General features: G+C 44.3%; 1 protein-coding gene across 1 annotated transcript; it reads left to right on the top strand.

Annotated features, from left to right (window-relative positions):
* Positions 1-462: 462 nt before the first annotated feature.
* On the top strand, positions 463-14,707 carry SNRNP48 (small nuclear ribonucleoprotein U11/U12 subunit 48). Its single transcript, XM_070457009.1, has 9 exons — positions 463-654; positions 3,724-3,837; positions 4,097-4,157; positions 5,020-5,094; positions 9,607-9,795; positions 10,274-10,395; positions 11,974-12,062; positions 12,369-12,533; positions 14,507-14,707. Exons 1-9 carry the CDS (start codon positions 496-498, stop codon positions 14,553-14,555), a joined length of 1,023 nt encoding a protein of 340 aa, XP_070313110.1. The 5' UTR covers positions 463-495; the 3' UTR covers positions 14,556-14,707.
* Positions 14,708-14,950: the final 243 nt, after the last annotated feature.

The raw sequence follows: 14,950 nt of genomic DNA on the forward strand, positions 1-14,950 counted from the left end.
TTTTTTTTTTTTTTTTTTGATGGGTAGAGGGGTTGTTGATCGGATAACACCGTTCGGGGAAGGCCAAGGGCAAATGCATACACAGTGAGTGAAAGTCACTCAGTCCGGTCAGACTCTTTGAAACCCCAAGGACTGTAGCCTGCCAGGCTCCTCTGTCCATGGAATTCTCCAGGCAAGAATATGGAGTGGGCAGCCACGCCCTCCTCCAGGGGATCTTCCTGACAGGGTCGAAGCCGGGTCTCCCGCACTGCAGGCGGATTCTTTACCGTCTGAGCCCTCTAGAAAGCCCAACGCATCCAGAAACCCGGCAAAAACAGCCACTTCAGGAAAAAGCCGGAAGAGGCCTCTCAAACGCACCCACCCTTCCCGGGCCGCTTCCCTATTGGCGGTTCCAGTCACGTGGCGGCGTGGCCCTGCCCCCGCCCCAGAAGCCCCCGCGCGCGCCGCCTGCAGTCCAGCGGTTTCTTCCGGGAGCGCGCGCTGGCGGCGGAGGCCATGGAGGCCGATCCTCCCCCGATGGAGGAGCGCAGGCGGCTGCGGGAGGAGCTGAGCGAGTTCGTGGAGAGCTGCCGCCGGACGCTGGAGGAGATGACGGCGTCGCTGGGCTGGAGCCTGGACCGTCTGGAGCCGGGGGAGGAGGCGGCGGCGGCCGAGGTGAGAGGCCCGCGGGGCTGTGGGCGGCGGGCAGGGCGCGGCGTCTGCAGGGCCGAGGCGGGCGCGCGGGACTCGGGGGCTGCAGCCTCCCGGGAGCTCGCACCGCTCCCGGGGAAGCCGAGGAATCGCGGCGGGGCTACAATGAGATAAGCGGGCGGGCCTGGGGTGCTGCTTGGCGGCTTGCCGTGTTCTCCGCGCGTGGATACCGCTTTGGCACCAGGTTCGGGGTCGGGAGAACTGGGGAGTTGATGGAAAACAGTGGAAACAGTGACAGACTTTATTTTGGGGGGCTCCAAAATCACTGCAGACGGTGACTGCAGCCATGAAATTAAAAGACGCTTGCTCCTTGGAAGAAAAGCTATGGCCAACCTAGACAGCATGTTAAAGCAAAGACTTTGCCAACAAAGGTCCGTCTAGTCAAAGCTATGGTTTTTCCAGTAGTCATGTATGAATGTGAGAGTTGGACCATAGAGAAAGCTGAGCACCGAAGAATTGATGCTTTTGAACTGTGGTGTTGAAGACTCTTGAGAGTTCCTTGGACTGTAAGGAGATCCAATCAATCCATCCTAAAGGAAATAAGTCTTGAATATTCATTGGAAGGACTGATGTTGAAGCTTTAGCTCCAATACTTTGGCCACCTGATGCGAAGAGCTGACTCATTGGAAAAGATCCTGATGCTGGGAAAGATTGAGGGCGGGAGGAGAAGGGGACGAAAAACAGAGGATGAGATGGTTGGATGGCATCACTGAGTCAGTGGACATGATTTTGCGTAAACTCTGGGAGTTGGTGATGGACAGGAATGCCTGGTGTGCTGCAGTCCATGGGGTGGCAAAGAGTTGGACACAACCGAGGGACTGAACTGAACTCAACCAGGTTCCATGTCGGGAGAACTGAGGAGTTGCAGGTCGCCTTCCTCTGCCACAAGATAGTGCATTTCTGACGGCAGTGGCAGCATTCCAGGACTATTAAAGGAGTCGGTACTTGCAGCTCTCCTGGACGTTAGGATTGCTTTGGGAAGAGATGTAGGCAAGTGTATTAGGGTCAGCAATGCTGAATTTTTTTTTTTTTTTAATTATATACTCATTTGGCTGCAGCGGGTCCTAGTTGGCGGCACGCAAGCTCTTAGTTGCAGCATGTGGGATCTAGTTCCCAAGCCAGGGATTGAACCTGGCCGCCTGTATTGGGAGCACAGAGTCTTAGCCATGGGGATGACCAGGGAAGTCACCAGATTTTTTTTTTTTTTAATGAGGTGAAAGGAAGTGCTCAGGTGGCATCATACTTTATGAGGCCTACTATGCTTTACGGGTTTATCATTCTTTAAAAAAACCCTTTCATTGTTCGGAGGTATAGTTGAAGCTGTGAATTCCATTGAGCAGAGCCTCCCAGGCCTTTCCACGTCACTGTGCACCCAGCAATGTAGGAAATTTAGATTTCTTTTATTAACAGTTAAGTAGCTCTTTGTTTATGTCACTTACTATATATTACCTTCTTTAATACTTATAATGACCTTATGAGGTAGGTACCCTCAGCCACCTTTTACAGATGAGAAAACAAACCGAGAGAGGTGAGCATTCGTCCCAGGACTCATTGCTGTTGAGTGGTAGTCAGGCTGTGAACCCGGGCATTCTGCCCCCGAGAGTGCCTCTAAAACTCCGCTCTAAAAGTGCAGAATTCTTGGGAGTTCTGCAGTGGTCCAGTGGCTAAGGCTGCCTTCCAGTGCAAGGGGTGTAAGTTCAATCTCTGGGTGGGGAACTAAGGCTTGACATGCTGTGGAGTGTGGCCAGAAGTTAAAATTCTGAAATTCTGATAATCAGTGTGGGTGTGCATCTCATGTTTGTAAAACCAACACCTGATATTCAGGAGAGTGACCAGCATAAACATCCTGGAAAGTGGCATTGATAATTCCTAGACCAGGTGCAGTACAGAAAGGCAGTGAAGGTTCACTTCTCTGCTGGAATGCTCGCATCCTGTAATTGAGTGAACTGCAGTCAGCTTCTGCCCTCCAGTGACTGGTGGTGGTGAGGGGGAATACAGAGTAGCCACTGTGTGTTACAACGTGAAAAAGTCTGTGAGGGGTGAGTCGGAATTGCTGTAGTGCCTGCGGCTGTGGGGGTGGATGGGCAGGACTTCCTTCGTAAAGTGAATTCTAAACTGACCAATGAAAGGAGTTAAATTAGCTAGGTGCAGCACAGAGAAAGCATCAACAGCACAGGTAGAAATCCAGAGAGAAGGCTGTGCACAGATCAGGGAACCTCTGAAAATTAAGCATAGCTAAGAGCTTGGGATGTGGGGAAAGAGGGGGATGGTGGTCGGTAGGGGCCAGAGCTTAAAGGTCCTTGGACCAGCTGTGTTAAAGAATGTGTGTGTGTGTATATATATATATTTTTTCTTCTTAATGAGAACAGTAGGGGGAGACATGAAAATACTTGAAGCCAAAGTGTTAGTTGCTCAGGCAACTAAATTTTAATTTAATAAAGTTATAGTTGCTTATGTTTATTGACTGTGTGCTGTTTACCAGGCCCTGTCTGAATTGCTTTATGTGTGTGAATTCAGGTATAGTTTATTTAATCTTTACAGTAGCTCTGTGTGAGTAGTCCTGCTATTAGACCCATTTTACAGGTGAAGAAACCGAGAGAAAGGAAGGCTCCTGGCCGTGACTGAGTTGGCACAGTCATCAAGTGGCAGGCCTCGGACGCTCACGCTCTCGGTGTGGAGAGCGGCGGCTGGGAGGGGCTGGGGTCCCCTCAGACGGAGGAGACGGTGCCCTGCGGGGGCTGGGGCGGGGGCTCTGTGTAAGGGCCTCTGAGTTCCTCAGGGAGATGGTCGGTGAGGTGGTCCAGGCAGTGAGCATACATACATCTTTGAGGAGGTGGGCTTTGAAGGGTTGGAGGGGGACATAGGCTATAAGGGGTAAAGAGAACCAGGGAGGTTATTTTTTAACATGTACGTACACTTTCACGGGAAGTGGGGTGGAGAGGCTTACAGAAGAGGATATAAAAACATTTAATGGTATAGTTATTTCTTGAAAAATGATATACCCTTTCTTTTGCTTCTGTTTGATCTTTATAGGATGAAGTTGCGATATGCCCGTACGATTCCAATCACCACATGCCTAAATCATCTTTAGCAAAGCACATGGTGTCTTGTAGATTGAGGAAACTGGGCTATACCAAAGAGGAAGAGGTACCATATATTTATTATGTATATGTCGTGTGATTCATGCGTTGATAAATCCTCACAGTATTTGGAAGGTGTAGTGTGAGGTTTTCCGGGAAAATAACAGTCACTTGCGAGGTGCAATGGTATTTGCCTTGTTTTGCAAATGATTGCAAGAAATGCTTAGATGATACTAAACCTATTGTTGGTTTATGTCAAATATTAAAATAGTCATCTGATACTGAAGGACATTAAGATTTATTTATTTATTTTTTTTACTGTTTAGGATAAAATGTATAATTCTGACTTTTTCTATGAGAATGCGAACATACCTTCAATTACTTTGAGTAAGTATGAAATATAATTTTTAAATATCTTAGTGAAGCTGTATGTACATAGGTACTGATATTTCATTTTTAAATTATCAGAAGAATGGGTTTTGTAAGTTCCTTATGATTGATTAAGAAGGGTATTGCTTATAGTGACACTAGTTTACTCAATCTGAAATTTAGAGACCAGGTTTATAATGCACACCAGAAATCCTCTAGAGCGTCCTACAATAGGGCACATACCTTGCTTCTTGGTTAAAACAAAAACCTGGCCACACACATAAGTTGAAGATAGAGCTGAGTGTGGAAATGTGTTCTGCGTGTTCACAGATTACATAGAGGTTAAAATCTTGGACTCTGGAATCAGAATGCCTCATTTAACTAATTTTGTCACTAATAGTGTGTGGCTTTCAGTAAGGTAATTAATTGATTTTTTTGCCTAAATTTCTTTGTAAAATAGGAATGACGCTAATAACACCTGTAAGGAGGATTAAATATCACATACGTTATATGGTTAGAATACTGCCTGACACTTAGCTGGGATTCACTAAATGTTGGATATTATATTGGTTGCTAAAGTTTGCAGCAGCAGTTGCTGCATGCTTGATTATATGAATAGTGTTTTCTGAACTGCTCGAAGTCTGGTTGCTTATTGGATTCTGGTGGATTGGAAAGAATTCTGCATTCAGATTACCTCAGCAGCAAGGTGGGTTGTTAAGATTCTGGAAGGTTTCTCAGAGTGCCTCAGCAGCAAGGTGGGTTGTTAAGATTCTGGAAGGTTTCTCAGTGTGTCCAGAGAGCTTGGATTATTGGAACCTAGTTAATAATTCCATTGTGGACACTGATTCATATTGTGTTTATGGATTTTTTTTTTTGACAGATAAGGACTCACAATTCCAGATAATTAAACAAGCTAGAGCTGCAGTTGGAAATGATGGTGATTATTATAATCAAAGTAAGTGGCATCATAGTTTGAGCTAATTAGTTAGACTGTCTTTCTTCCATAGCGCATATCACTAATTTTCAAGAGAAATCTTGTGAACACAGTTATATGAAATAGGTTAAGCTTTCCATCTGACATTAGACTAAGTGCTTCAAATAAATCCCCCTCAGTAGACTGTCTCACCCTGAGATTTCCTTTCTTGTGAGCATTGTTATTGTTGTTAGCTGTTTAGTCGCTCGGTTGTGTCTGACTCTTTGAGACTGCACGGATTCTGGCCCACCAGGCTCCTCTGTCCATGAGATTTCCCAGGCAAGAATACTGGAGTGGGTTGCCATTTCCTTCTCCAGGGGATCTTCCTGACCCAGGCCTTGAACCCCCATTTCCTGCATTGCAGGCAGGTTCTTTTCCACCAAGCCACCTGGGAAGCCCCTCTCAAGAATCAGCCCGATGTTACATGTAAGGATGTTGAGGTGCAATGTGAGAGGAGAGGCTCGGGCTGAAGAAGACCCAGCACCATCCATCCCTGCTCCTCGTAGTGAAGCAAGGACAGTGTTACGTACCATTTCAGAGGGTTGTGGGAACCTGGTGCCCAGCTTTGGAAGCTGGGGTAAGAGATGCTACCTGGGACTTCACTTTAGCAGAGACAAGCTTAGAATTTTAAGTTTGAGCTTTTAGGAAATTGGAAGAAAATTTCATCTTTCAAAATCATAGAAGTTAGTGGGTAAATGGAATTAATAGATTTCTGACTCTAGGTAGAACATCCAGCCAAACCCTGACTGGCTCCTCTGATAAAGGTTCTCAGTTGTCTTTGAGCTTTCTGAAGCCAGTTTCTCTGAGCACCTAGCCTTCGTCTGCCTCATTGATGTTTAGGGTCATGACCCTGTTGTTGTGAGCCAGTGTCTGGGCTGTTTCTGCCTCGATCGCATTGTGACTTTGGAAGGAAGAAGTCTGTTAGTCTCAGTCCGCATTATATTGTAGCAGCCAGAAGCATGTTTCTTGTGTTTGCTGTTTTGAAGGATCCATGTAGTTCCAGGTGTTACTGTTTGACAGGGATGTTTGACTCCCATCTTACTCAAAGAGATGCTGAGCTGTGGTCAGTCAAGCCTTCTTTGGCCCCTATTCAGTTAAGGCGCAGTTAAAAAGTAGAGGATTTTGCTTTTGTGTTTTGGGAGAAGTTACTAGTTTTAACTTTATTTGACCTTAGCTAGTGAGATTTACTGAATTTATTTCATCTACTCCAGCATCTGTTTTTTTCAGATAAGGAAATAAACCCTGTCCAGCAGAGGTGATGAAATTCTGGGGTGCTTGTTCTAAAGTTCCTCCATACTTTTCTATTTTAGAAGAGATTCTTTTTGTTTTTGTTTTTTTCCAGAACTCTCATGTGTCTTTCATTTCTCTTTGACATCACAGTTGTGATAAGTTAGACAAGTATTTTCTCTTCCATATTGGGTGAAGAAATAGAGGAACACAGAAGTGAGTTAACACTTTAGTGCTTTAATATAAGCTGGATTGAAAACCTAGCTCTGAATTTTGTGGATGTGAACATTGAATTTGGTTCTTTACAAAAGCAAACAGTTACTTTAAATGAATAGTTCTTTCAATAGGTAAAAGGAACTTTGATTTTGGATTTTTGTACTGTCTTAATATTTAATTGTTAAGGACAACTTGTTACATCATCTATAATCCTCTTTTTAAAACTTTTTTTCATCTTATGTACAGCTCTGCAATTTCTCAATAGAGATGATTTTTTGTGGCCCACTTAGGTTTTACACATTTAAAACTTTTTACCCCAGGGCAAAAGTCTCTTTAATATCTTCTTATTGATGTTTACTTTGAAGGAATGACTAACATGAACAGCTTTACATTTTCCATATAATTAATATTTTGTTGGTTACGTACTAAATTTTAAGTTTCTTGTATTTTCATTTCATTGGTCATATCAGGCCCAAACTCAATGTATAGAATTCTCAGCCTGTTAATCTTTGTCAAAGCTTGAGCAGCCATTAGATCTACTTATTTACTTTCAGATGTAGTTATATTGGAATAAACAATCATTTTATATTTCATGATCTTTTCCCTTCAATATTAAAAATTCAAGTCGCCATACTTGAATTTCATGGCATCTGTGTGGCTGGTGGCCATGATTTGAACATGAGTATACCGGGCTAAAGCATCCTAAAGAGATGGGAGATGACGGTTCTAACCCTGATCTTTTCCTCCCACTTGTGAGACTTCAGTGAAGCATTTTATCTGCAAGGGCCTCATTTCTGCATCTCGTGTTAGGAAATTGACTTGGTATGAATTCTTCACAAAATTCTGAATTTGTATCTTTGACAGAGGTTAATATTTAATGTTGTTAAATATGTCATTTAATGTTAATATTATTAATACTTACTGTTGTATCTGACACGTTTGAGATGCCCTGTGATGGCCACAAGGACTAACAGGAGAATGAGAGCCCCAGTTCCTGAGAGAGTAGACTGGCGTCTCAGCTTGGGACGGCAGGGTCCGGAGCTGGGCAGAGCCGCAGGGTGCACAGTCGTGCGCGGCCGCTGAGCTATCCGCCCGAAAACGGGTCATGTGGCAGATTCTGTGTCGTGTCCATTGTACGACAGTTTTTTAAGGATATTATTAAAAAAAGTACATAGAGGGTCACAGTTAGTATGATGACAGCTCATTCAGATAGATCTCCAAATCATATAGAAACTTGCATTTGAATTTTTACGTCTTGTGGAAATGTAAGCTTCTTTAAGTGTGTTTATCCATTTTTTTTCTTTTGTCAGAAATATCTATGTTCTGAATGATTTGAATGCCGTTTGTTGTTTAACTTTTCCTGTACTTTTTCTTTTTCAGTAATTGGGGTGAGTATAAAGAGGAATTAGGAACCTGAATGTACTCCTTATTTAAAGATATGCAGTATCCTTTTTGCAAATGATATCCTTTTAAAAGTATCATTCAAATTTCTAAACTTTTATCTTAGTCACTGTCACAGCATTATAGTCTTGACTTGGAATTTTAGTTGAATTTCAAAGAATTTAAGTGTCAGGCTTGACCATACAGAAATTTAAGATGAATAAAGAAAACTTCAAAATATTTTAAGGAGGAAGTTACACTTCTTTGTTTACAAAGAATAGGCAAAGATTTGTGTGGAACATGTTTTAAAATACACCAGTGTTCTTTTCATCTTCGTATTTTTCTTCCAAAATATGTAGCCTATAATCAGATAAATTAGGTTTATCAAAGCTAACTCACTTTTATAAAATGAAGTGTTCAAAATCTGGCTGCATAAAGGGACTTTTCCTAGTGTTTGCCAGAGTTACAGTGAGAGGGATTGACAGTGGGGAACCCCTCCTCCGCACCAATTCAGAACCTTTTACTAGTACAGATTGTTATCCGTCACTGTTACTTCAAGGCTCGGATTCTGTGTAGCTCTCCTTGTAATTTATAGACCTGTAAAGTCACCTCTCTTCTCGCGTTGTTATCCTTAGTTCATGGTGTGCTCTGATTGGAACTTTTGTGTTGCCACTTTTGTAAGTGTCTGAGAAGAGCTACTGGTCTCATGCTGCCCTGTGAACCCGAGCGGTCGCTTCAGGGTAGCCTAGCAGACGCTGAAAGGATTCCTTCAGTAGCTCCTGCTCTTGGTTTGCATCCATGAATACTGAAGTCTAGAAAGAATCTTTTTAAATTGCTTTATTTACAGTTACAGTAATTTTTTATTTCTTTGAGAAAATTTGAATCTCAAAAATTTTCTTCAATGTTTAATACATCATATCAAGGTATTGTATTTACTTTTTTTCATTAATGAGCAGATGATAGAAAGTTCTGTGACTTTGGAGGGGGGGCTTGCTGTTGATAACTTGTCTCAGTTTGGTAAAGCCAACATGCTGCGGCTTCTGAAAATTAAGTTTTAGTCTCAGTCTGTCTTTCTCTGATCTGAGAAAAAGAAAGTTTGGGATTTCTGCCCCTTGGTCCTTAGCTCTACGTCATTGCCCAAATGGGATGTATTTTGACTGTGAAACATCTCGCTTGGTGTCTCATAAATGTGATGTTTTTAACACATTTTTCGCATTTCTATAATTTATTTTCAAGGGGGCTGTAATGTGTGTTGCCTATTAAAAACATTTTCCTTCACGTTTTATGGGGAAAAGCATATATAGAGAAGATTAATATCTACTTTTACAGTATAGGGAGCCTTTTAAAAGTTTTTTTTTTTTTCTTTTAATGGGCAAATTGTCTCACGGTTATTACTGCCTGCCTTCATGGGATCTATCTCAGCACTGTTGGGGATAATAGCCAACATCCACATCCGTCCTTCCTGTGGATGCAGCATCCAGGATAGAGTCAGTGCTGACCATTATCACACAGGTGGCTGTTCTGTATATTTAGGGATTGCTGTGAAAACAAATGGCTTGTGTTAATTAAACGTCACATTATTACCATGCATGTTTAAAGATAAGTACCGTAGATCGTAAATTCACAGAGCTTCATGTATTATTTATCCTTGTGATCTTATTTTTACTCTAGGGGTGTATTCTTCATTGCCTGTTGAAGTTCCCCTGAATCACAAACGGTTTGTTTGTGATCTGACTCAAGCCGATCGTCTTGCCCTCTATGATTTTGTAGTTGAGGAAACAAAGAAAAAACGCTCAGATTCTCAGATTATCGAAAACGACAGTGATCTCTTTGTAGACTTGGCTGCCAAAGTCAATCAAGGTTTGAGATGAATATCTGAGTTTTCTATTTCTTAATTGTCATTTCATCCTTTAAGTGTTAATAAGATGATTTGTCAGGCCATTTTGAGTTGGGAAAGGATGGTTTTGTATCATCTGATATTAACGTGTATATTAAGGTGTTTACTTAGTACTTGAAATTTTGTTCACTGGTTGTTACATTAAGCATACCTTCCTTCCATAAGAATGTTACATAGAACTGGGCTGTTACTTTAATCTCTGTACTGAAACACTCTTTAGATTCAGCTAATGGCTAGAGAAAAGGAATGATATAGTATATGTGCTGCTGAGGCGAGCACGAGAAAAGGAATGATATAAAACAGTCCATTTATACAACATAAAATTTTTAGAGTGCTACATTAAAATATGGTAAAATATCATGATTATGGTGTTCCTTTCGTCTGATTCATAAGAATTACAGTTTCTGATGATGTAATAATTTTATTTTGTTCTTTTATTAGATAATAGTCGAAAAAGTCCAAAATCTTACCTTGAAATCCTGGCAGAAGTGAGAGATTACAAAAGAAGACGCCAGTCCTATAGAGCTAAGAATGTTCACATAACCAAGAAGTCATACACTGAGGTAAGTTACAGATGATTGTGTAGAGCCTTGTTGAGCACAGAGGTTTCCCTTACTCAGTCATCACCTGTCCCGTGGTTTCCACAGTTGCCTAGAGGTTTTCTGAGAGGACGTGGCTCCAGTGGCCACGTCTGATTTGTATTTGTCCATCACGTTCAGACCCAACCTTCACCAGACAAAGGCTCTTCAGGGTACCAAGATCTTAACGTAAAGAGGTTGTGCAGTCTTACAAAAATACTGCTTTTGAGAAAGTGATACTGCATCATGCTGAGAACATAGATTTTGTCTTTAGACAGTCCCAGGCTTGAGTTTTGATCCTGCTATTTATTGCTGTCTGTTTGACCTGGGCAAATGATTTGAGCTTTTTAAGATTCAGATTTTTTTCATTTTATACTAGTACAGACTTTGCAGGGTTATTGTGAGAAGTAATTGAAATAATGCTTATGGACAAAGGAATTTTCAATAAGCTTTTTTTGGCAGAAACTTAAGTGTCCTTTTATGTACTCTACTAAACATTTGAAGTTTAAGAAGTGTTTTGGTTTAAATTATGTGTAACTTAACAGTATTATGTATATAATACAATTTAAGTGCATTGCTGCTGCTGCTGTTAAGTCACTTCAGTCGTGTCCGACTGTGCAACCCCATAGATGGCAGCCCACCAGGCTCCCCCGTCCCTGGGATTCTCTAGGCAGGAACACTGGAGTGGGTTGCCATTTCCTTCTCCAGTGCAGGAAAGTGAAAAGTGAAAGTGAAATCTCTCAGTCGTGTCCGACTCTTCGCAACCCCATGGACTACAGCCTACCAGGCTCCTCCATCCATGGGATTTTCCAGGCAAGAGTACTGGAGTGGGGTGCCAGTGCCTTCTCCATTAAGTGCATTAATCTGTGATTTAATTGCTAAGTTGTGTCCCTGGACTCTTCGACCCCATGACCTGTGGCCTGCCAGGCTCCTCTGTCCATGGAATTTCTCAGACGAGGATTACTGAATTGCCGTTTCCTCCTTCAGAGCATCTTCCCAACCCAAGGAGTGAACCTGTCTCTTGCACTGGCAGGCGGGTTCTTTACCACTGAGCCACCAGGAAGCCCGTCATCTGCATACAGTCTCTGTTTATTTTACCCCCACTCATTCCCTCTCATCCTGCCCCAACAGTCGGTGATCTGGGAGCAGATCCCCAATGTCTTTCGTCTGTAAAAACGTCCGTGCTTCCCACCCTTTTAGTGATTTATTGTGTCTCGGTGATCTCCAACATACGGATGAGTTGCACTACTGCCGACAGTACAAAGGACTCGCTCGTGTGTGTGCTCCCAGGTCACCCAGGGCTGACCACGTGCCCCTTTCCTGCGTGTGCACGCTCTCTCTCTGCACGTGGTTTCTAAACTCTCAGGGCTGAGTTAACACGTGTCCTGATCGTGTGCCCCTGAGTCCTTCGTGTGTCGCCCGTTTGTGTTTCCTGAACCGCACACGTCCCACCGTCCACCGCGTCATAGGTCTTGGGAGATGTCTGGTTGATCACGAGCGGTGATGTTTGCGCGTTTCTCGAGCAGCTTTCTCACCTGGCAGTCGGTTCCTCCCCGCCCGTAGGTTATCCGGGATGTGATCAGCGTGCACATGGAGGAGCTGAGCAGCCACTGGCAGGAGGAGCAGGAGAAGGACGCGGACGGGGCAGACAGGTGTGTCCTCGTGTCGTCGGCGGAAGAGGTCCTCCGCTGAGTCTGCTACCTGTCACTGTCCAGCTGGGTTTTAGCACTTCTCAGACCACTCCCAGCACACTGTGATTCATCCGGAGGCTTCCTCCTCTTCCTGTTACACAGTTGTAAAACATACTATGCAGAGCTGTGTTTCTTTGCCTGCCCTCTTACTGGAGCACAAGATGATGTGTGTTTATTTGGTCTCTGCTATAGAATGTTGGGCTCGAGGCTGGTCTGTTGTGGAGACCAGTGGTTGAAACTAGCTGATGACCATTCTTTCTGCCTCAGGAGCGAAGAAAGACGGTCGGCTTCAGTGGACTCCAGGCAGTCTGGGGGGAGCCATCTGGACGGTGAGTGTTCGTGGCATAGACGGGACCGAAGTCGGAGCCCACACAAACGGAAAAGAAATAAGGACAAGGATAGAAGCTGGGACTCCAGGAGAAGGAAGGAGAGGTAGGCCCGGCGGCACGTCGTTTGCTGCTGAGTTGTTTGTGTCTGACACGTGGGCAGTCCCTCTGTCACAGGCCGTGCTGAGAAGGTGGAGTGTAAGCCGTGCGCGGCAGGGGAGTACACGGTGTGTGAAGGCCCTTCCGTGTGTCCCGTTGCAGGGCGATGGCCACGGCTCTGCCGGCGTGGCTGGCTGCCTGCTCGCACCGGCTTCCTTTTTATTGACTTTTCTCACCGAGACCCGGGAAAGTAACGTCTGGGCAGAAAGCCAGCTGCGTTACAGAGGTGTTTGCCTGGGTCTGTCTCCCGTCCTTCAGTATCTGTCCCCGCCCCCGCTGTTTTCCTGCTGTCATTCTCTCTCTCACGGATCCCTCAGATAAAGGGCTTTACTAAGGCCCGGGCTTTACGGCAGTCAGCTCTGCCCTTGTTGGGATTCCTGATAGAAGTTTGATCACCGGGGAGATATAAAGTAATACTGAAATAATCCAGGTTGACACAGGTCTGTTCGTATATCCCAGCCGCTCAGTGGACCTCCGCCTGGACCTTAACTTGACCAGGCCTGCCCCCGGATGCATCTGCCTCCGCACGCCTGTCCTGGTTCACGGTGCCCGGCGTCGGTCCTCCTGAGCTGGAATGCCAGGCCCTGCTCGACGCCATCTCTCCCTCCTTCCCATATGGTCCTGGCTGCCGTCAGTCCTGTGTGCAGATGGTCCCCCTCGCGCCCCCCGCCCCCTGCCCTGGACGCTGTCCTCTGGTAGTTTTCCTGGCGGTTCTGTCTCTAAGCTGGTCCCGTATGGACCCGGGATCCCTACCCAGCTGCTGGAGTGAGCTTTCACCTCTTAAAACCCTTCAGTGGCCGAAGTCTCATGGTTTAGAACAGCTTTCAAGACCCCCGGGAGCAGGGCACTTGGCTCTCTATCTTGCGTTTTGCGCCTGCCCTGTGATTTCATAACGTCTGCCCTAGCCAGCCCAAGTTCCTCACTGTTCCTCGTCCCTGCTGTGCCTCATCCATGCCTTCGCACCTCCTGTTCTGCTGACTGTTTTTTATAAACTCCTCCTTAGCCTTTAAGATGCAGCTTAGCCATTTCCACGAAGCCTTTTTTTCCCATCTTGTTGCCACTCTACCCAGCACCTGCGATTCATTTACCTTACTTTTCTCCGTCCTAGACCGAGCTCATTGCAGGCAGGTTCAGTCTCGTTCGCAGTGTTTGTCCAAGAGTAAGCTCCTAACTGGTGTCTCTCCAGGATCAGTGGCGATCAGCAGTCAGGCTTACTGGTTCAGTAACTCTGCTCACCTTGTCATCGCTCAGTGCGTGGGTTCAAAGCTATGAGTTCACATTATGAAGTAGTCTCTTAGCCATCCCTGGTGATCCAGTTACTGAAGGACGGCCTCTGGTCATTACGTGCACATTAACTCGTGATGAGCCGTCGGAAACTGTGCTCTCTCACTTTCTCTGGTTGGTTAGTTTTTCTTCGTCTTAAGTAATGTTTGACATGTCCAATCAGTCCCTATTGATTGATGTACATTAAATAGCCTCAGAACCTGAACATGGGTGATTTTCCTTCAGTGAGGATAAGTTGAGCGTCAGCAGGAAGTGCTCCGTTTGAGACCCCCTGAGGTGGGATGCCCTGCAGGGAGCTGAGCTGGGAGCCGGGATGTGGAGCTCAGAGCTTTGAGTTCCTCCTGTGACTCCAGAGTCCTGTTTGACTGAACTCTCAGGTCATCCACCTTGTACATATATTCAGAGTGTAACTCCAAAGCAGAGCTTAAAAAAAAAACCCATTTTCCTATATCCTCATCTCAGTTTTGTCCTGTATTTTTAGTGACGCTTTTTTTCTTTACTTTTTAAAAAAACCAAAGAACTGTTCTGTTTTAAATGCATGTTTTAACTTGCTCTGTTTTATATCTGATGTAAGTACATTGCTGTGAATTATTATTTTAAAATTCTGGTCCTTTTTTTTCACCCCTTTCGTTTCAGGGATGGGGAAAGACATCACAGTCATAAAAGAAGAAAGCAAAAAATGTAAAGCGAAGTGTCTATGCACATGTTAATCAGGCCTGTGCCACGGTAACCAGTATGCTGGTGTCTGTCGTCGTTGCTTGCAGTAGGAGCATGTGCTTACGTCAGCTGTTCAGTGCTCACATCATTATTTTTCAATAAATACCTCTCAAACCATGAGTACATGATGATGATCTAGAGCTTTGTTTTCCTACCTGATTGCCTTCTGTTGCTGATTGTGTTTTATTGTCTTTTTAAAAAATATAACTTATGTATCAAAAAATTCTTTAAAGTGAATATTTAGGCTATGTAACTAATACATAAATGCATTCTTACTGTAATTAAGCTTATAGATAAAGCTTGCAGATAAGGCTAAACAGCCCTTGGAGCACCATCTGTGCTGGCATCACCTGTAGCCACCCA

The sequence above is a fragment of the Odocoileus virginianus genome, chromosome 27, assembly GCF_023699985.2.
Source record: "Odocoileus virginianus isolate 20LAN1187 ecotype Illinois chromosome 27, Ovbor_1.2, whole genome shotgun sequence".
NCBI classification, from domain to species: Eukaryota; Metazoa; Chordata; class Mammalia; order Artiodactyla; family Cervidae; genus Odocoileus; species Odocoileus virginianus.

Bases quoted from the DNA above. Each gene is read 5' to 3' on its own strand.
- SNRNP48 (XM_070457009.1), top strand. From the start codon at position 496: ATGGAGGCCGATCCTCCCCCGATGGAGGAGCGCAGGCGGCTGCGGGAG. The intron at 4,158-5,019 runs GTAAGTATGAAA...TTTTTTTGACAG, and splicing joins CATACCTTCAATTACTTTGA to ATAAGGACTCACAATTCCAG. The intron at 5,095-9,606 runs GTAAGTGGCATC...TTTTTACTCTAG, and splicing joins TGGTGATTATTATAATCAAA to GGGTGTATTCTTCATTGCCT.